Below are 23047 nucleotides of genomic sequence, written 5' to 3'. Positions count from 1 at the left end.
ACATTAAAGTATCATTTGAATATTAGAGTTCACGAGTAGTCAACATTTTCTCAGTCTGCCAGGGGTCATCAGGATTTGCACTATTATTTTTGTACTGTTGAGGCATGAGAAAGAATTGATGTGTTCCTTTATCCTTTGTGGAACTTGGTAGTGTAAAGATTTTGATCTTACAGGGTAAAGCACAGACTTGTTTCAAGGCATCGTTCGTTAACTCGTACCTTATCAGCATGGGTGCCTGTGCAGTATTGAATAATGTTGAAGTAAAAGAACCACTTAAAAGGAATCGATAGAGATTACTTTTTTTTTTTAAGGCAACCAACACTTTCATTTGCATTTATTTTTTGCGACGTTATTCCCAGACTGTAAGTTTTGTTTCTCCGTTTCTTCTGGGATCTTTCTCTTCCGGGCAGCCTCCTCTCCTGGTTTAGGAGCAGTCTGTTCTTTCTCAGTTAGGAGCATCAGTGAGGCAGGAAGAGCTCAGGGACCGCCCGATCCCACTGTGAGCTCTGTAAGGCCTGGGGGCTGGGGGTTTTGTTCACCCGAATGTGCTCAGTGAGCAGAGAATCTACACCTAAGCCCTTCAGTTCAGCTTTACTCTTTGCATTTTTGAGCAGGTGCAGTAAAAATTCAGTATTCTGTCTGGGCCGTCGATCATGCATCCAGCCCCAGTGTTTGGCCTGTGCACACCTACCAGCTCCACTGTTGTGACGACGGAACGGCACACGTCGTTTCTGTAGAGTGACATCCTTCAGATACTTGGTGGCTTTTTGGATATGCACACCCTTAATGGCCTGGGCAGTTTCACCAGTGTTCTTAAACTGAACATGAAGATTTGAACTTCTTGGTTTGCTTGATTTTGTGGGGTTTTCTGGGTCAAGTGAATAGCACATCATTTTTAGAGGTCACCTTAGGCTGCTTACCAGAAAAGCGAGATTATGTTCTGTATAGCAGTCTCTTCTGAAATAATGCAAAAGACTGAGGATTGATGCAGATCTTGGGGCTTAAAACAGCTTTTTCTGACTCTAATTCCATGTAGATTTTGAACACCATTTAAAAGAAAATTTGTTTTGTCATTTCATTTTATACCTTTTTTGTTACCTCTCAGACAGCTTCTGGCCTAACCTGACCTTTAAAACTACATTCATGAGATTGATGCTCATTGAGGGCATTGACTAAGCAGTGACAGCAGCTGTTGAATAATGAAGAGCCTTTTGATGGTGCTTTTCTATCAGGTCTGGCAACTGTAGTGATATTTTAATACATTTATATTATTTAATGAGGGAAAAATTATGATCTGTAACTTAAATTCTTCCTTGAAGTTCTTATAAGATCAGGTTTATTTTTTTGATGTCATCTTTGCACTTCACTATCAAAAACATTTTCTACTGGAAGATCAGTGGGAAAAGATGAGGAATTTGGATGGTTTTCCTGAGATTTTCTGCCCATTATTTATTAACAAAGCATCAGAAGGAAGGTGAACTTTCCTTGATATCTAAAAAAGATTAAAATTTTTAATTTGTTTTTTCAGATTCAAGTATATATTTCTTAAGACTGAAACATTTTTGTTAGGACTAGGCATATAACTTTTACCAGGTTGGCATTGCCAAAACTATAAGAGAACTTGAACTCTGATCTTAAAGGCTTAAAACTACTGAACCATCACCAAATTATAAAGAATAAGTTTAGGAGACAGCATTAGTATATGTTCTAATAGCAGATCCCAGAAAAAAGCAGAAGCAGGTATGAAGATGTGGTCATTTGTATGTTTCCAGGGCTGAAAAACAGGCACCTTGAAAAGCTTTGGTCCCCAGCAGGGAATTCCCATGGAGAAGGCCAGACTCTTTTGGATAGCAAAGAGTGGCATGATGTGGGACCAGTCACTTCCACCTTGATTCATGTTTAGCCCTCTCTGTCAGACTTCGGTGTCCTGGTGGTGCACTCAGGTGGCAGTCTAGGAGTGATGAAGTTGCTGGATATTACAGTCCAAATTAAGAAAGATTTAAGATTTATCAAGCAGATGTTCAGGAATGTTACTGAAGTGTGGTCCCATGCGGCACCCAGAAAAGTGTGGTGCCACTCAGAGGGACCTCCGCATGTTTTGCATGTACGTGTGAAGAAAGTCATTCAACATACCGGCTCCTTTGTGAAGTTCATCAAACACATGCATACATACACATGCCACATACCACCTTTTGTTTATCTACTCATCTGTTTTTTCAGTTGACATGAAATGAAAGTTGCCCAGTTGTGTCCAGCTCTTTGCGACCCCGTCCATGGAATTCTCCAGACCAGAATACTGGAGTGGGTAGACTTTCCCTTCTCCAGGGGATCTTCCCAACCCAGGGATTAAACCCAGGTCTCCTGCATTGCAGGCGGATTCTTTACCAGCTGAGCATTGCATTGCAGGCGGATTCTTTACCAGCTGAGCATTGCATTGCAGGCGGATTCTTTACTAGCTGAGCCACAAGGGAAGCCCTTGTTTTTTCAGTTGTTTGTTTATTAATTTGGTCATTTAGTGTATAATTACTGAGTGCTTGCTACATACCAGGAGTAAGAACCCCACTGGGAACAACACAAAGTAACTTACTGCCTCATGGAGTTTGCATTACAGTGAGGGAAGACAGGAAACAAACTTAGAGAAAATACACCGTGTGCCAGGTGGAGATACATGCGATCTAGGGACATTCAGGTTGAAGAGGGGCACAGGAATACCGGGAGGGTAAGGACTGCCTCCTCTCCTCACCTCCTTCACGTCCACTCCGCTTACACACTGGCCTCCTGCAGCCCTTGAGCAGCAGACACGCTGGTTTGCTGTTTCAGCCCCATCTCTGCTCTGCTTGCCTGTATGGTGATCTGGAGATCTAGTCACTGCTGTTACTTCTGCTTGAAGAGTTCTCTCCAAGCCTGGAAAAAGGCTTCTATGCCTTATACTTTGAGGTGGGAGTATGTTTCTGGTTCAAGAACAGCAGCGAGGCCAGTGGTGTGAGCTAAGGTTGTGTGAGGAGATGGGGTCGGAGAGCAAATAGAGCTGGCTCAGGTGAGTCCTTGTGTGTCAGGGTGAGGCCTGTGGCTTTTCCTCTGTGTGAGCTGGGGAGCCATGGGCAGGCTTTGAGCAGAGGAGTGATCTGATCTGATTGATGTTCTAACAGATACATCTGTGCAAGACCCTGGGAGGAAACGGTGGCCTCCTTGAAGAGGCCGTTAAAAGAATCCAAGTCTGAGGTGGTGGCTTGGACCTGTGTGAGGACAGAGGAGGTGGTCACATGTGTTGAAGAGGGGTATCCATTCGTCTGTTGATGGATGCTGAGGTTGCTTCTGTATCTTGACTATTGTAAATAATGCTATAATACATAGGGGTGCATATATCTTTGAATCATTGTTTTTGTTTTCTTCAGAATACCCAGAAGTGGAATTGCTGTATCACGTGGCGGTTTTATTTTTAATTTCTTTGAGGAACCTCCATACTGTTTTCTGTAGTGGATGCACCAATTTGCAGTGTACGAGGGTTCCCTTTTCTCCGCATCCTCACCAGCACTTGTTCTCCTTTTGATAATAGCCATTCTGACTATTGCAGTGCCCTGATGATTAGTGATGTTGAACTCTTTTCATGGCCATCTGTATGTCCTCTTCAGAGAAACGTCTGTTCAAGTCCTCTGCCCATTTTTTATCAGGTTGTCTTTTTTGATCCTGAGTTGTATGAGTTCTTTGTATATTTTGGATCTTAACCCCTTATCAGATGTATCATTTGCGGGTATCTTCTTCCATTCAGTAGGGTGCCTTTTTGTTTTATTGATTGTTTCCTTTGCTCATCAAAAGCTTTTTCAGTTTGATGTAGTCCCATTTGGTTTTTTTCTTTTGGGTTTTTTTTTTTTGGGGGGGGGGGGTGCTTTTTTTTTTCCTTTAGGTTCCCTTACCTGAGGAGGCATATCCAAAAAAATGTTAAGACCAGTGTCAAAAAGAGTACTGCCTATGTTTTTTTTTTTTTTTAAAGTTTCTTTCTTACAGTTGTATTTAGATATAATTGACATATAGTACTGTATAAGTTTAAAATGTGCAGCATAGAGGGAGGTGGGAGGAGGGATCGGGATGGGGAATACATGTAACTCCATGGCTGATTCATGTCAATGTATGACAAAACCAACTGAAATGTTGTGAAGTAATTAGCCTCCAACTAATAAAAATAAAAATAAAATAAAATGTGCAGCATAATGATTTGACTTACTTACATCATGAAATGATTACCACAGTGAGTTTAATGAACATCTGTCATCTCCTGTAGATGCAAAAGGGAAAAAATACTAAAAAAACAAGAACTCTTTAGGATTTACTCTTAACAGCTTTCCTATATAGCAACGTTAATTACATTAATCATGTTGTATGTTTCATCCCTAATATTGCCTGTGTTTTCTTCTAGGAGTCTTATGTTTCAGGTCTTACAAACATTTAAGTTTAATTCATTTTGAGTTTATTTTTGTATAGAGTGTGAGAAAGTAGTTCAGTTTGATTGTTTTACATGAAGCTGTCCAGTCTTTCCAAAACCACTTACTGAAGAGGCTGTCTTTCCTGTTCTGTATTCTTGCCTCTGTCAGAGATCAGTTGACCATGTGAGTGTGGGTTTATTTCTGGGCTGTCTGTTGTGTCCCATTAATATGTCTGTCTGTTTTTTTCCCAGCACTATAGTGTCTGGATTACTGAAAAGCTCTGTAGTATAGTTTGAAATCATGGAGCACGATACCTCTGGTTTTGTTCTTTAGTATTATAGATTTTTAAATTGTGCTCTTTCACAAAATAATCTAAAGGAATGACTGATTCTGACCCATTTTTTTAAGGATGGAATCTGTCTCTCAAATTAATTGGCCTTTGTGCTTAAACCTTGCTAGTAGCGTCTTTCATTATTATGATAGTAGCATCATTTTTTTTTTAAATAGTTACTACTTTGGTATCCTATTTTAATAAGGTCTATACTTAACCTTCACCTTGAATACTTGAACTATTATGTAAATTAATTTAAATCTTTTTTTCTGCTGTGTGTTTATTTTCAAGAAGTGTTAACCTGCTCATGTTTTCCTTTTTTTCTCATTGGTTGTGGTTATAGAAACTTTAGAGTATTGCTCTAATAGTATTTAAAAGATTTAAAAAAAAAATTAAGGTCCCCTGATTTCTTTGGAAGAAAGTTCCATGACCTGCCCAGAGCCTGGCCAGTAGTATTAGCAGCTTACTTGTTTATAGACTATAAATAAAAAGCCCTTTGTAAGCAGCTTAATGAATTTGCTTGATTTGTGTTTAATAGCATAAATCAGAATGACTTTGCTCATACAGTTGTTTGAAATGTTTCTGTTTCAGAGCGACCTGTTTTTTTTGTTTTTATTATAAAAGGAACTAACATGGGCTTGATCTGGTGATCACCAGGGATTTGACCTAGTTTCTGAGTAGATGGTCAGTAAGCTTCTGTTTCAGATTGCTTAGGCACCGTAATTTGCTCTGTAGCACAAATGCCATTATTACTGAAGATGATTATGTGAATCTTGAGCAGGTAACATCAGAAGTAAAAATGCTGGGGGGCAGATGACTCACTTTTGCTGGTTAGATGTGAGGTCAGAAAAGTTACTAGTTATTATGTATTTTTCTTTAGGGTTACCATGGATTCTTTCCCTAATGAGCTTCTTTTTGAATTGTAGGAAGTAGTGATCATCAGTAGGTATTGTTAGGAGATAAATAAAACTGATTTTCTTTAACTGTTTAAAAAATGGTTCTAAATCAGGAAGTGCACTTTACTGGCCCAGATTATTCATTGAATTATCAGATTCACTGAGTAGAGTATTGGTTTCCTAATAGTAGGAAAATTATCTCACTTCTTAAGGATTAAGGTTAGTGACTGAATCCTATCTGACATTTCACTGAAGTTTTGTTTAGGATTGTTTCTCAAAATCTGTGTTACCTCTCCAGTTGCTGCTGATCTGGAGTTGTAGAAGGGCCCTTCTGAAATCTGACTCTGCATGATAAAGGTCAGTGTGCAGGGACTTGAGGTCTGGCAGTTCGCCACAAACTCGTTAATCCAAGGCTCATCATAACAAAAACTAAAATTTCTCTTAAGACATTTGAGAAGGAAAAAAGGCTTTTTGAAAAGTGATCAGGAAGAAGAAGAAAATTTTCTACCAAACTTTTTTCTTACTTGTTTATATAAATAATCTCTTTTTAAATGTATTTTATTATTTTTTCTTTTTAATAGGATAATTGCTTTGCATTGTGCTGGTTTCTGCTATACATCGTGTATCAGTCATTGCTGTGTGTGTGTATATATATATATATATATCCCCTCCCTCTAGAACCTCCCTCCCACCCCCCATAAACAGTCTCTCTAAGTGTCATGGTTCATTTAACTTTGAACTTCAATCTGGGCTTTTCTCTTGGTGTTCACTTTTGATGACTTAATTACAATTCATTTTTTCTATTTAGAAAGTAGATGGGTGTTAAAATGTTCAGATACACTGTACATGTCTGTGTGTGATAAGGGAGATGACTAGCTCTAGCCTTGGCATTTCTAGGCTCCTTAGGTGAACTGTGACCTTTATTGAAAGCCAAGTGACTGCTGCCTCAGCTTCCTTCCCGTTCTGAATGTTAGTGGCTTTAGCTAGACTTATTTGGAAGGACTTATTTGGTCCTGTATGGTAGCGTTTCATTTGCCCTAATGTATTTTATAAGAGAAACAATATAAATTCTAGGACTTAAAATTTTTTAATTGGGATTTGAAAGTTTAGCATCAGTATAACTTGATCCATTTTAATGTAATAATTTTAACAAAGTTTGTTGATGTGTTTGTGTGTAAAACATCCAGACTAGTTATCAAAAGACCCTTCGGTTTGCATTAGTTAAGATCATTTCTGCACAGATGAATGGGACACTTTGACGGCATGTGACTGACTGCACGTTTGAATGCCTAACCGTATTCATATCACTTGGGTTCCTAATCTCTGGGAATAGTTTTGTTGTATCTCACAGGAATCATAGTAACATTTCAGATGGGCGTAATAAGAAAGTTCTTTCAGAAAAAAGTTTTAAAGTTCCTATTCTTAATGCATCTATCATAAAATGAGGACTTAGTGAAATGCCATCTCTACTAGTCATTATTTTGTAAATCACCTTTTCAGCACAAAATTCTAAACTGTTGTACCCTTTTTTGCTGTCACTTAGGACTTAAATAAATTAGTGCAATATAAAAAACTAGAGATTTTGATTTGATATAAATTCTGTCCAAATAAAGTCTTTTTTTTAAGTCTTTTTTTAAAAATTGAAGTATAGTTGATTTATAATGTTAATTGCTACTGTACAGCAAAATGACTCTGTTATACATGCATATACACACATTGTTTTTCATATTCTTTTCCACTATGCTTTATCACAGGATATTGAATATAGTTCCCTATGCTGTACAGTAGGACCTCCCCAGTTTGTGTCTGCTAACCCCAAACTCTCAGCCCATCTCTCTCCCGTCCGCCTCCTTGGCAGCCACCAGTCTACTCTCTGTGTCACTGATTCTGTTTCATAGTAGGTTCATTTGTCATATTTTAGATATAAGTACTACATGTGGTATTTGTCTTTCTCTTTCTGACTTCACTTCATGTGAATCTCTCGTTGCATCCATGTTGCTGCAGATGGCATTATTTAGTTCTTTTATGGCTGAGTAGTATTCTGTTGTATATATATACCGTATCTTATTTATCCACTCACGTTGATGGACATTAAGGTTATTTCCAGATCTTGACTGTTGTGAGTAGTGCTGCTGTGAGCACTGGGGTACATGTCTTCTTCTTAAGTATAATTTTTTCCAGGTATATGCCCAGGAGTGGAATTGCTGGACCATATAGTAATTCTAGTTTTAGTTTTCTGAGGAACCTCCAAGCTGTTTTCCACAGTGGTTACACCAACTTGCACTCCCACCAGCTATGTAGGAGGGTTCCATTTTCTGCATACCCTCTCTAGCATTTGCAATTTGTAGACTTTTTAATGTGACTGGTGTGGGGTGATACCTCATTGTAGTTTTTTTCATTTCTCTATAATAATTAGTGATGTTGAGCATCTTTTCATGTGCCTATTGACCATCTGTATTCTTCTTTGGAGAAATGTCTACTTAGGTCTTCTGCCCATTTTTCAATTGGATTGTTTTTTTGTTGTCAAGGTGGATGAGCTGTTTGTATATTTTGGAAATTTAAGCCCTCATCACTCGCGTCATTTGCAAATATTTTCTCTAATTCTGTAGGTTGTCTTTCCATTTGGTTTATGATTTCCTTTGCTGTGCAAAAGCTTCTAAGTTTGATTAGGTCCCATTTGCTTATTTTCATTATTTCTGTTGTCTTAGGAGATTGACCTAAGAAAACATTGGTTCAATTTATGTCAAAAATGTTTTGTCTAAAACAGCTAAGTCTTTAACTCATACTGAGAGGAAAGCAAGTTGTCTTCCTGAGAAAGGGAAGTGAGTGCGTTTGAATAGTGAGGAGTCAGGCACATCATTAAAGGATTAGGATTCTTGTTCCAAAGCAGAATGGGAGAAGAGAGTGGAAAACTCCCATCTGGTAGTTTCAGTCTTTGAACATGTTCTGAGGACTTTTGTTTTTGTTTTTTCTTTTATGAAAAGATGGTAAAAGAGGGGGTAGGGCTTTAGGAAAGAATCCAAAGGATCAAGGTTTTGGTTTAGGTTATGGTAGACTTCCTTTGGAAGATGCCTGGTGATCTGAAAACAATGAGAGAGAGGCTGTCGTGGCAGGCAGCCTGTGTTCAGGACTAAGAGATGGGCAAGGAGTTAGGACTGATGGGAGATACTCAAGGAAGACAGGAGTGGAAGAAGCAAGAGGTCAAAGGTACGAGAAGGAATGAGTGGAGATATGAATTGGTGAATTCGGGGAGGTTGCTAAGAGTCATCCCAGTGTCTATACAAGAGGATGTGACTAGAGAGGTGGTCACTGAAGAAGATTATGGGAAAACTTGAGGGGAATGAGCCCAGAGATGTTACAGTAACTGGCAAATTGATGAGAACGCTTTGGAAAAGTCAGGTATTAAGAGGTCAGGGATGTGAAAAATAAGACCTCAAGTTACCCTCTGGCTTTACAACTCTGAATTCCAAAGCACACATCTGAAAGTTAATAGTTTTGCTTTTCAGAAATGTGAAATAATAAGCTGACATACTTTTGTAAAACTGGAAGTAAATTCTGAAAAGCATATATGGATTTATATGTTAATCAATCAAAAGTATTAATTGCCTCTGTAAATGCTGGAGTATGGGTGCTGTTTGGGTGCTTCGCAGCAGGAGGTTCCTCACAGGAAAGAGGGAGACTTAGCAGGAGAGTCTGATGGTGGGCTTTTCTTTTTACTGTGTACATGCAGTGTCCTTAGCTCAGATGGACGAAGGACACTCCTCAGGGAAACCTGGCCATGGGAGATATTGTTTTTGCTCATTTTCACTTGCAAGAAGAATAGAACCCAAGTCACAAAAAAACAGTTCTTCTGTGATAGAAAGAAAAAAGGGGGGGAGGGAAACAGAACTGTAGACTTAGACGCTACTTTTGAAACCAGTAACATCTGAGGACGCCGAAGTCTCCCAGTGTCATTTACAAAAGCCCAGAAAAGCATTCAGGGTATCCTGGGTATGGACCAGCTTCTGGGAGAAAACAACATTACTAATCAAAAACTAAAAAGTGTAGTAACCAGATCAGCATATGGAATAGCAAGAGCTGTGATCAGAGGAACAGTGGAGGGCACAGGTGGTGCTGGTTGCGATATCATTTGAACAGTGCAGTTTCCTCTTAGAAACAGCACACTTTGCATGGGACCAGGAGGGGGCTTGTAATGGATGAGAACACGAGTGGTGAGATTCTGGGTACATTTTTACAGACTGACTTAAAGGGTCTCCCCCCCCCCCCCCAGTAAGTAGAACTCAGCATCAAGGTGATAAAAATTTTCAGCTCAGAGTGGAAGTGATACTGTTGGTCTGTATCGTTCTTTATTCATTGTAAGCAGTAAAGGTAAGTATAATTCCCCACATGGTATTCTGTCATCAAACATAACTGAAAATCAGAATACCGTTTATCATTTGCTGATTTATGACCCTAACTGAAGAACACTGATAGTCATAAAAAGTATCTATACTTAAAGGGAGGACCTTTTTGAAGAAAATATCTGAGGGGTAAGTTTTATATAAGACACTGATTAGGAAGGTAAAGAGTAAAGAATCTGAGAACAGAAGTTTATCAGCTGAATTTTTTGGATGGCATTCTCTTTCGCACATCTGTTCTTTCCTGTTCTTTTGGTAAAGGAATAAACATCTTACAGAAGGGAAGCCGTATTGACTTGTACATTAGTTTAAGGAAACTCTGCCCGTTCTCAATCTTAATGGCCTTTAGAGTGGGTGGTACCTTTCTCCTTCAGCTTAGCAGTAAAGCCTAAGAATGGACTTGACCTGAATCAGATGTTTTTCCTTGGTATAAATTTGTTGTTCCTTTTATTGGAGATTTAGGGATCTTTGTAATTGGTAGATATCTGTAGAGGCTCTCAGTGAGCCTCTGCCTCATTGAGAAAATAGCTAATTGTTTGGGCTGTAAGCCAAGAAAATAGGTAAATATGGATAAACAGTAATCTCAAATTGTAGTACTGAGAAGACTCTTGAGAGTCCCTTGGACTGCAGGGAGATCAAACCAGTCAGTCCTAAAGGAAATCAACCCTGAATATTCATTGGAGGGACTGATGCTGAATCTCCAATACTTTAAGCCACCTTTTGTGAAGAACCAACTCATTGGAAAAGAACCTGATGCTGGGAAAGATTGAGGCAAAAGGAGAAGCGGGCAGCAGTGGATAAGATGGTTAGCATCACCATCTCAGTGGACATGAATTTGAGCAAACTCCGGGAGATAGTGGAGGACAGAGGAGCCTGCATGCTGCAGTCCCATGGGATTGCAAAGAGCTGGACACAACCTAATGACTGAACAAGAAGTAACCTCTCATGGGGAGAGTATTTCTGAATCAATTCCTGTTTTAATGTTATGTTTAATAAAGTTATGGCATACAGTATTTTCTTTCCTCACACTTTGAAAGTGTTGACTCATATTTTGTCCTGTTTTGTGATGATTCCCATGGAAGGAGTACAGAGAGATTGGGAAATAAGCAAGTGTTTTGCCCTTTCCTCCCGCAGGTCCCAGTAGGGATGGTACAATCAGCGAGGACACTATCCGAGCCTCTCTCATCTCAGCGGTCAGTGACAAACTCAGATGGCGGATGAAGGAGGAGATGGATCGCGCCCAGGCAGAGCTCAACGCCTTGAAACGGACAGAGGAAGACCTGAAAAAAGGGCACCAGAAACTTGAAGAGATGGTTACCCGTTTAGATCAAGAAGTAGTAAGTAACTCATTGCATAACGGCACTGTTCTAACTGTAGCTATGGCAGAGTTTTCTGTATGTACTGTGGCTACCCTGAGTACTCTGGGTATGAGAGTTCAAACGATTGTACACGCTCTTTAAGCACTTGAACATAGCTTCTCTACAGCTTGTTAAAAAACAGAGCCTATGGTTGAAATACTGGGAAGTGGATGTATTTAGAGGATTTTTTGCTTGCACCTTCATGCTGGGGGATAATGTTTTGACCCATAGGAGGACTGTTTGAGTGTTAATGTTACCAGTTACCCAGAAATAAGAATTTGAGAGAGTTCTAAGACATGATAAAGATCTGCAGACCTGGGGTGCAGACTTAAGGATCAGTTTTCTTTTTTGTTTCCAAACATTGTTTGAACTATATTTAAAGTATCTTTGGTATGCAACCTTTAGCTCTTCAGCTTTCTCACATTTTTATCAGACTGCTGTGCCCTGAAGAGTCAGTATGAGTCAGCCCTGTGACTTTTGTTTAAAGATGTAGAGTTGAGTACCAGCTTCACTCTTCACTTTCATTCTTGTGAGGGAGAATGTTCCAGTAAGTATGCATTTTTGATGAAAGGATAGAGAGTTTATTGGGTGTTTGAGGGCTTTGGAGAAAGCGATTTGTATGTACACATTAGTCTAATAAATGGTCCTAGTGTGTAAAATGAGCTTCTCGATAGTCAGCTACTTTCAAACATTGAGGAAAATGGCACCGTACAATTCAGAGCCCACAGCCACCACCTGCTATATCTTGGGACTAAAATTCAAGTGTTTGTGGAGTTCTGTGTGTTGAATCATCTTATAGACTGGGGGAAGTTGTTCCTCTGAGGCAGATGTACACTTGTTTTGAAAGAAGGGCCTCTTTTATGATTTTAATGTAAGAAACCTGCTGCAGGAAAGTGTCTTATCTGATGGCTTAGTTTGCAATATTTATTACTGGTAAGTGACAGGCTTATCACTGCCACCAAAAGTGCTCAGCTTAGCATCTCCTGTTCACTTAGCATGTTAGAGCACACCTTTTCCTCTAACTTTGAAATGTGTTCTATTTGAAACATGAATCTCATCCATGAGTTGTTGAAGCATTGTTTTATTAGCAAGTCTGCTTCTGTGAAGTTGAGTTGCAGATGTCTGACAAACAAGATAATTACAATTAGTGTAAAATCATCATGCTTGGACTATTCTGTTTTCAGGCTGAGGTTGATAAAAACATAGAACTTTTGAGAAAGAAGGATGAAGAACTCAGTTCTGCTCTGGAGAAAATGGAAAATCAATCTGAAAACAATGATATTGATGAAGTTATCATTCCCACAGCCCCACTATACAAACAGATCCTAAATCTGTATGCAGAGGAAAATGCTATTGAAGACACTATTTTTTACCTGGGAGAAGCCTTGAGGCGGGGAGTAATAGACCTAGATGTCTTCCTAAAGGTATGTCTTCTTCACTCTGCTTTCCAGAGTTTTGGAACTTGTTTTAGAACCACTGTTGCTGAAAACCACAAATCAAGAGGGTTTGTCTGTAGGGGATGAGTTAAAATTCTTTTTCTTTCCAAAAGTGAGCAGGTGGGGTAAATGACTGTAAGCAGTGTCTTCCCACCTACAGAGAGGACTGAGGATAATCTGAGTATGGAAAGAAAAGTGGGTTTAGTAGCTGCAGTTCCTACCCCAAGGCAGCATCAAGCTGAATGTAATTCTTCTTACTACTGCACCCGGGTGGATCAGCAGGCACAGTCAGATTTCCATTCTTTCAGGTTTCCATTCTTTCAGGTCACACCATCTAAATTAAGATCATTGACTGCCCCATCCTTGTTGCTTTTTTTCCCCCCTCTGTTAACTTTCTTAGACTTGCATACTTTTATCCCTGTTTCCCCTTGTAGAGCATTGGACTTGCCCTGCTAGCAGTAGAGGCCTTTTAAATGAAGATTATTCCAGGCTTAATGCTACTGTACAGACATGGAAGATCTGTAAGCCAAGTTTGGCTACTGTTCTCTGTTGGGTCATGAAGAGCGTGTCTTTAGGGATAACAGCCACCCTTTGGATATTCAGTACAGCTGCTTCTGATGCTTCAGTGTACCTGCGAGGCTGGTCAGGTTGCTTGCTGATCCTGCCTGTCTCCCTGTGAGTGTGTGACTAAACCACTCCTGGACCTGGTGTAAGCATATGCATAGCTAGGACCCAAGAGAGGGCTCCCTTTCTGTATGCTGCCCTCTGCTTGGGTGGCATAACTTAGGCAAGATAAACATGGAGAGGTGAGAAAAGGATGCCCTTTGCTAGGCACTGGACCGAAGGTGGCCTTGTGCTACTCATCCCTACCCTTCCCTTTTTTAGCTAAGTAGGGACATTCAGTTCTAAAAGGTTTGTGTTAACTTTTGTTAGGATCACGGTACAAATTCCCCTGGCATCTTGGTTGTCTCAAGATGTAGCTTGAACTCCTGAGCCAGATCCTGCATGGGGGTGCTTTCCCTGTGACACGTTGTAGGGTCTCAGAAGACTGCTTTCCTGAATACAAGTGTATTAGTTGCTCAGTCGTGTCCAACTCTTTGCGACCTCGTAGGCTGTAGCCCGTCAGGCTCCTCTGTCCATGGAATTCTCCAGGCAAGGGTATTGGAGTGGGTAGCCATTCTCTTGTCCAGGAAATCTTCCTGACCCAGGGATTGAACCCATTTCTCCTGGATTGCAGGCAAATTCTTTACCATCTGAGTCACCAGGAAAGCCTCCACAGGTTCCTTAACACAGCCTGCCAGCATCAATCCAGTGAGTTTAAACAGCCACATAAAATGTAGTATTGGGCTCCAAAGGAAGGTTGATGAGTTTAGGGTTCCTAACTCCCATATAGGTTACAAACTGTCTGCTAGTTTATGCCTGGACCTGGGTAAGGGCTAGTCTAAACTGTCTAACTTCTTCTCCCTCACAGCATGTACGTCTTCTGTCCCGTAAACAGTTCCAGCTGAGGGCACTAATGCAGAAAGCAAGAAAGACTGCCGGTCTCAGTGATCTCTACTGACTTCTCTGACACCAGATGGAGACTGAACTCTTCTAAAGTATTCTTTTCTTCTCTTCCTTTCTCTTATATCAGTAGGTGCCCAAAATAAGTTATTGCAGTTTATCATTCAAGTGTAAAATATTTTGAATCAATAATATATTTTCTGTTTTCTTTTGGTAAAGACTGGCTTTTATTAATGCACTTTCTATCCTCTGTAAACTCTTTTTGTGCTGAATGTTGGGACTGACTATGCTAAATAAAATTTGTTGCATAATTTTTCTCTTCTTTACTGAACAAAATACATGAAACAAAATATGTGAAACTTAATAAGCTCAGCTTCTAATTTATCCATCATGAGTTGAAATTTACCATTATTCTCTAGCATATAAAGTGGATTCTACTCAATATGGGATATAATACATAGAAATCTAAATGTTCAAATATTTGGATTTGAATGACTTTCTGTGAAAGGTCCTCGTATCCTCCTGCCAATTCTGTGTAGATCTTATTCCTTTCCATACCTGACAGAACCATAACTGTTTTCGTCATGAAAGTAGCAGAGTGGCCAGTGCCAAGCAACACATCTGAGAGCTTATTAACTCCGCAGGATGACCTGGCCACAACTGGGGAGGAAGGTACAGTGTACACTGCCTGTCTGCACTTACTGTCATTTGCAGCCAGTCTCCCTGGTGAGTGACTCTGCGTAAGACTATGGTCACCCACCCAGTGACCCATATGTCCCATAGAGCTAACCCAGCAGAACAGAGTGTTCTCTGTCAGATGAGAGCTGGAAGGTTCTAAAGAAATGAACATTCTAATTTAAGATACCTTAAGGTATGTAGGGTGTGAGGCAGTCTTTCCCAAGAGAAGAAAGACCAATTTGGTCTCACCATTAAAGAATTTATAATCTTAAAAAATTAAAATCCACTTGTAAAAATTATCAGAATAAAAACTAACAAGGTTTAATTTAGTGTTAGGATTACATGAGTTATTTTTGTGTATATATACTTTTATTTTTACATGGTAGAGGAAATTACAGCTTTTTTATAGCATATAAATGAACACAGATATATCAGCCAGCCAGAACAAAAGAATTAGCATATACTTGATGAAAAGCATCAATTTCTAAACACAGTAAACATACATCATAAATCCTTTTGGACCAAATGGCTACTACATATATACAAGGCAAGTACTGGTACATCAGAGGCACCAGAACACCTTCTTTGATGCAGTCATTTAGGAATTTGCATCCAAATGTTGGATGATAACTAAAAGAGCTGGAGGGCTAAACAGAGGACTCACTCTGCCCCCCTTTTTTCCCAACTTTTAGGAATTCAGGTTTATTCAGAAGTTTGACATGTAATCCTGTAACTACCATCTCTTTTTCAATAACCTCAGAATAGTAGCTGTAAGTAACTTTAAAGCTTGAGCTCCTTCTGAATTTCCCAAAGAGTTTCTGCACTCTTTCTCAAATGGGCCTCCTCTTCAGGAGGAGTTTCCTCTTCAGCTTTACCTTTACGAGGTCTGTAATACCATTCACTCCCAGGACACATGGAACACTAGTATAGTCTTCATTTATTCATAGTGGCCCTGAAAGTAAAGACTTAAAAATTATTTCTTTTTCTTTTTTCCTAACAGAAGTCTGCAATAGGAGAAACAGCAGTTGGTGGGTGAATAAGTATTTAACAGATTTGTAGTATGAATTGTGGCAGAAAAAAAGACCACCAGGAAAAAACAGTTTAAAACACATGACTAGACATTTATTGTTCAAATTCATCTTGCCATCTTTCCACACAGGCCCCAACCTCTTGCCATGTTTGCTGGGACCTACCCTTCTTTTCCTCTCCTTGCCCACAATCCACTTCCTATAAGGAACTACTTTAAAACTTCCTATTACTTTATTCCCAGTGATTTAATTCTATTTTACTTTACCCTCTCCCATTCAAACTAGCAGAGGCTTCATACCTGGGCCCCAACTCCCCCTGCCCCAGGAGACTTGACTGCTAATATCTTTGTGACCAGTGCTTTTCTTAGGTCTCTTCTTGGACCAATTGAAAACGGTTAGAGAACAACTCAAAATGTTACAAGACCTACCCACACAGTGGTTCCCAATGTTACTAGATGTTTAAGAGCTAGTTCACTTAGTTAAATAACAAAGATGCAATGAGCCTTTCATCTGATCAAATACAGTAAGACATACCACACTAGGCCCGGAGAAAGGTCCACAGAGGTAGGTCTCTTCCTCCTCTAGTACCCATCCCTTTGTCTCTCTTCAACAGCAATAAAGAATATACTTTAGGAAGAGGTGCTTCCACAGAGTCAACTTCAAAAATTATCCTCCATAAATGCCCTTTTATCTCATTTTATATTGATAAATATTTTTTCAAACATAAACCATCCTACCTACCTGTTGGAAACTGGATGCACTCCTAAGATTGTTCAAAATACTTGCTGTTAAATCAGCGCAGATAGGGCAGCACCCCATTTCTTTTTAATCATCTCAGAGCCACTGTGGATTTTGAAGAAATGATGAACATAAGTTACATGATTAGCTGGGACCCAAGAGAGGGTTCCCTTTCTGTACACTGTAAGTGTCTGAACATCCGTATATGGCAGCCTGACAATGCCACGAATCTGAATTGTTTCCATCAGTAATTTCTCCTAGGAATTCCTTACAGGACTTGGTTGTTTAAGGTAGAAAAGAGTTATGAGGATAAGTGAGAGTTATGAGACCCAGAAATTAATGTGAAATCAATTTCACTATTAACAGTAAAGTTATAGCAACAATTTAAAAATATATTCTTTTAAACAAAAATTTAACAAATAAGTGCCTACAATATGGTAGATACTGGGTTAGGCTCCGCAAGGAGCAAGAAAGACTTAGTCCCTGACTGCTTAAGAGTTTGTTATCTGGTGAATATGATCACACAAAAATAAAAAGTGCTAATGAAAGAAAAGTATCGGAGACACAACAACATGTACTTAAGGGACCCAAATCTCATCCCTCTGGCACAATTCAGCCTTACAGCTAACTTCCAAGGTACTGAAGATGCAAAACGAACATATTGCCCTGGCAACCACTTTGTGGACATTTCCCCACTACTCAGATCTTTTATCAGTTCCTTTATCTGAGTTTAGATCCTTCAGGGAGACCCCAGCAATGTTCACTCCAACCCACACAGAAACTAAGGAAAAGATACCCCAGATCGATTTATTACATAGTGTTATATAACAAGTGTTTTGCTTTTTAAAAAAAAACCTGAGCAAAACTGTTACAATTGCCCTGAGAGGTTTACAACTAGGAATTTTTACCAAGACTTAACAAATTCAGATGTCTAAGCCCTATCCCACATCAGCTAAATGTAAATCTTCAGGGATGGAGCCCATAATTTGATCTTCTTGGCAGAGATACACCAAACAAGAAAAGAGACAGTTTGAAATTGCCAACTATAAGTTAAGTTTTACCTTTTATCACTTCAAGTCCTTTTCCATAGCCAGGGTTTGTATTCGATTTCAAGGGTTCTTAGCCAGAAGAAACCAAGATGGTAATAAGGACTGCTATCATATTAGCACCCCTTCCTCCTCTTCCCTTTAATTTTCTCCAGTAAATAGAATTCATGTTAACTGAATTATTCTGACCTTTCTGAGCTAGAGTATCCCAAGTTAACTATAAACTACATTTTATTACTTCATGCTGTGTTAATAAGAAAGCCTTATACTCTTAATCATACATACGCAGGATTATAGTAACATTCTCATTTTTTTCAAACCTGTATTTCTGGTAAGTTATTATAAAAATAATTTGCTAAAATTTTAAATACTACTAAAAGGGCCTAAAGTAGAACAAAAGTCCTTTTTCCCCACTCAAGAGGTATTTTGTGGTTAAATATATGATCAATATAGTCTAAATATATTTCAGTGTGTGTGCATGGCTCAGGGGCATTTTTGGGCTTACCACTCCAGTCTCTGTGCTCTAAAAGGTCAAAAACCACAATGGCTTTCAGACTGGACACCAAGCCTCTGCCCAGTCGAGAAACAGAAAGGAGCAGGAGCAGTGGCCAGATTACTAGTCAGTGACAAGCTGCTCCCAATAGCAACAGTTTTGGGGGAAATGCTCTTAACTTCCATGCTACAAAGTTAAGATAGCCACTGACAGAAAAAAAATTGAAGTCAGAAAAAGTTCTCATCTTAAATGATAAACTTTTTTACACATATGTAAATTAAAACTGGTAAGTGTGATGTTTCATGGAGGAAAAAAACGTAGTTCTCTGTCCAGCTCCAGCTGTGTACCCATAGTTTCAATAATATTTACCCAATAAGAATAAATTATGAAAAACTTTTGTTGCTACTCCACCTAGACTATTGTTCAAAAACATTCATTCATTCCATAAAACATTTAAGAAATAATATTCCATTATCAAGTCTTTGAAATAATTTTTCTCAGATAATAATCCATTTAGATCAAAAGCTTAGCTAAAAGGGAAACAGAGAAGCAACTAAACATGGAATATAACTGTCAGGTAAAACATAAATCAGGCCTTAGTCCCACTTACACAAGGAAAAAAATTGGACATAGTCTGATGTTTTAAACTATTTTATCAGAATTTTTTTCTTCTTGAGTTTAAAAAGTGGTAATTATTAGCCAGAAGGTTAGTGGAGATATAGTAATGGAAAACAGAATTTTCAACAATAAAAAAGTATTAATAAGGACGGGTACTATGTAACAATATATTAAATAATCCAACAGTATATAATAATAGTGAACCAAGACACAACTCATGAAATGCCCTCAAAATATATTGGAAAAAAAACTAGGAAATGCTAAGTGGATTTGATTAACTACTTTTATTAGAGGTTGATAGATCATTAAAAATTAGTAATTTAGTAATACTAAATAGTAAAGTCAGTAAGTGTGAATGGATACAGAAAGATCATCCAATTAAGTCCATCCCCCTCCCCCAAATACATAAGGAACATTTATAAAGATTGTCAAAATGTAAGTAAGCCTTAACAGATTTCAGAGGGTGAATGTTAACCCACATTTCTGTGATCTCAATTCAGCTAAGTTAGAATCAACCACAATATGACACATTTAAAAATGTTTCAAGGCTAAAAGCATACTCAAATGACTCACTGAATTAAAGAGAAAATAGAACTAGGAATTACAAAATATTTATAATTGACAGTAAAAGTACCACAAAACAAAATGTGGTACTGTTAAAGTTTATATTCTTAAATGCATTATTTAAACAAGAAAGATCAAGGATAAGAGTATTAATCATAAAGTAAAAGGAAGCTTTTAAAAACGAGCAGAAAGTGGTAAGATTAAAAACACCAGAATCAATAAAATAGCTAATTCTTGGGGAGAGGAGGACTAATAAATTAAAAAACAACTAGCAAAACTAGGGCACAACATCCCCAATAGGAAACAGAAGAGGTAAGCACAGATACAGTAGAGGTTTAAAAACTCATAAAACACATGCCAATATATTTTAAACCTTGGATGAAAGGGACAACTCAAAAAATAACCTCAAATGACTTAAGAATGGAAAATCTCAACAAATTACATTGATGAAGTTTTATCAAAAATCTAGCCCCTTGCCCTTTGAAATGTTTTATCAAAATTTCAAGAACAGTTCATGCTTATCTCAGGCAACCTATTTGATTAGATAATAGGAAAAAATTTTGGTGGGGACATAGTAAAACCTTGCTACCAAAACTGAGCAAAGAGCACATGAAAAATAGTAAATCTTATTTACACAGATACACACATACTAAATAAAATATTACAAATAAGTAGGGTTTTTGAAAAATAGTTCATGACCAAGAAAGTTTTACCCAGAAATGCAAAGATGGTTCAAAATCAGAAAGTCTATTAATACATCACACCATGTGAGATTTAAAGAAAAAGATCATTTGAGTTGTAGAAAAACCTGATGAAATTCCAAATGAATTAAGAGTTTAATAAAAGTAAAATTCAACAATCTAGGAAGAAAAGGAAACAACCGGAAAAGGTATCAAAAATCCAAAACAAACATCACAAATAATGAAGAAAAACTAGAAGGATTTCCATTGCAGCCAAAACAAGACAAAGATACCCACTATCACTGTTTCTATTTAACATTTTACTGGAGTTCCTACAGCCAATGCAATAGTACAGGAAAAAGATAAAGGTCTTATAAAATATAGAAAAAAGGCCTTATCTGGAGGTGGTAGATGTGTCTAGCAGAAAATGTATACACACACCTCTTTTATTTAAAACATATGCTGCATAAAATTATAAAATTTATTTTTGGGCCTACAAGATACAGAAGATATCTGACAAGAGCAATCCAAAAGGGGACGGGAAAGACACTAGTGGAGCACGGAAGTGACACCAGACAGTAACTCATATCTAGATAAAGAAATGAATACCAAAAAATGAAAAATAAGAAGGTTAATATAAAAAAAAACTTTATATTTTTTCTATCAGCTTCTACAAAAGACGATTATATAAAGCAATTATAACACTTTATTATTACATTTTTAATACATATAGACATATAAAACTACACATAAGTGGTGAGAGACTGCAGCTATAATGGAGCAAAGTTTCTGTATTTTATTAGAATTAAGTGTGCAAAATTATGAAGTATGTCCTGGAACTTTAAGCTGATATTATAACCACAATAGAAAACCCTAAAGAAAAAAGACCCTCAAAAAACATAATTTAAAATGTATTAAATATATTGTCACTCTGCTTATTTAACTTTGCATATATGCAGAGTACATCATGTGAAATGCTGGGCTGGATGAATCACAAGCTGGAATTAAGACTGCCGGGAGAAATATCAACAACCTCAGATATGCAAATGATACCACTCTAATCGCAGAAAACAAAGAGGAACTAAAAAGCTTTTTTATGAAGGTGAAAGAGGAGAGTGAAAAAGCTGGCATAAAACTCAACATTCAAAAAATTAAGACAATGGCACCCAGTCCCATCACTTCATGGCAAATAGAAGGGGAAAAGTAGAAACAGTTAACAGATTTTATTTTCTTGGGCTCCAAAATCACTGTGGATGGTGACTACAGCCATGAAATTAAAAGACACTTGCTCCTTGGAAGGAAAGCTATGACAAGCCTAGACAGCATATTAAAAAGCAGAGACATTAATTTGCCAACGAAGGTCCATCTAGTCAAAGCTATGGTTTTTCCAGTACTCATGTATGGATGTGAGAGTCTGAGCACTGAAGAACTGACGTTTTTGAACTGTGCTGTTGGAGAAGACTCTTGAGAGTCCCTTGGACTGCAAGGAGATCAAACCAGTCAATCCTCAAAGAAATCAGTCCTCGATATTCACTGGAAGGACTGATGTTGAAGCTAAAACTCCAATACTTTGGCCACCTGATAAGAAGGGACGACTCACTAGAAAAGATCCTGATGCCAGGAAAGATAGGGCAAGAGGAGAAGGGGGCAACAGGATGAGATGGCTGGATGGCATCACCAACTCAATGGACATGAGTTTGAGCAAACTCTGGGAGATAGGGAAGAGCAGGGAAGCCTGACGCACTGCAGTCCACGGAGTCGCAGAGTCAGACACAACTTAGCATCTAAACAACAACAAATAATTAAAATGGAACTTTAGAAACTATCTGCTTAAGGCAAAAAAAAAAAGTAAAGGACAAACCAAGAAACAGAAGACACAAGACATAGAAAAATAGCAAAATGGCAGGCATAAATCCAAACATTACAATAACATTAAATGTGAATAAACAAGCCATTCAAAACGCAGAGATTTTCACACTGCATAAAATGAGATCTATGTTGCTTTCTAAAAGAGACACCTTTTTTTGAGTACTATGTTCCAAAGCCTTTGAAAAGCACTAAACCCATCTTTACTTGTTTGCATCCAATTATGAGTCTATATATGTCAAATAGGTGGAGGACCTCTGAGTTGAACACCAAAGCAACCTAATTTGATGAAAACAAGAAACTAGGGTAATGGATAGCCTCTATAAAATAGAGAAGAAAAAAGTCTATAAAGAGCTTCGTTGAAGTGGTGATAGTTAAGAACTGTGGCAAAGAATCTCAGGCCAAGGATGTCATCAAGGAGTATTTCAAATTTAAGAAATGACAAATAAAAAACTTAATCCTGTTCCTCAAAAAAGAAATTGTAAGATAAATTTAGAAATGTCCGAAACAAATGAAAACAAAAACAACATACCAAAATTTATGGGGTGCAACTTACACAGTGCTTAAAGGGAAAAAATCAGTGCCTGCTGGGACTTCACTGGTGGTCCAGTGGCTAAGACTCTGCTCCAGTGCAAGGGGCCCAGGTTTGATCTCTGGTTGGAGAACTAGATCCCAGGTGCTGCAGCTAAGAGCTGCTGGCCATAACAAAGATTGAAGATTCTGCACGCCACAACTAAGACCTGGCGCAGCCAAATAAATTAATTTTAGAAATGCCTGCAAATGCCTAACAGACAACAGGAAAGATCTTAAAACAATAACTATCTTAAGAAACAAGAAAAAGAAGAGCAGCCTAAATGCAAAGAAAACAAGAAATAGAAAAGGCTAGAATGGAAGTAAAAAAATAGAAAGTCAATAGAGAAAATTAATGGCATCTTCCTAGAGAAGAGGAAGTCACTCATTTTCACTCATCTGGTGCTTAGCGTTTCCCTGGCAC

General features: G+C 38.3%; 1 protein-coding gene across 3 annotated transcripts in view; it reads left to right on the top strand.

Annotated features, from left to right (window-relative positions):
- Positions 1 to 14653, top strand: part of TSG101 (tumor susceptibility 101) — a 42218-nt gene extending 27565 nt beyond the window's left edge. For all 3 annotated transcript variants that reach the window (XM_061167880.1, XM_061167885.1, XM_061167874.1), the window contains 3 exons: positions 11180 to 11382; positions 12588 to 12827; positions 14311 to 14653. In XM_061167880.1, coding sequence (XP_061023863.1) covers positions 11180 to 11382; positions 12588 to 12827; positions 14311 to 14400 — 533 coding nt within the window. In that variant the 3' untranslated portion in view covers positions 14401 to 14653. The remainder of the gene's footprint in view (positions 1 to 11179; positions 11383 to 12587; positions 12828 to 14310) is intronic.
- The last annotated feature ends 8394 nt before the right edge of the window (positions 14654 to 23047 follow it).

This window comes from Dama dama, chromosome 2 (genome assembly GCF_033118175.1).
Source record: "Dama dama isolate Ldn47 chromosome 2, ASM3311817v1, whole genome shotgun sequence".
Lineage (NCBI taxonomy): Eukaryota > Metazoa > Chordata > Mammalia > Artiodactyla > Cervidae > Dama > Dama dama.
Note: the sequence above shows the minus strand (reverse complement) of the source record. Positions and strands in the feature narration are given on the sequence as shown.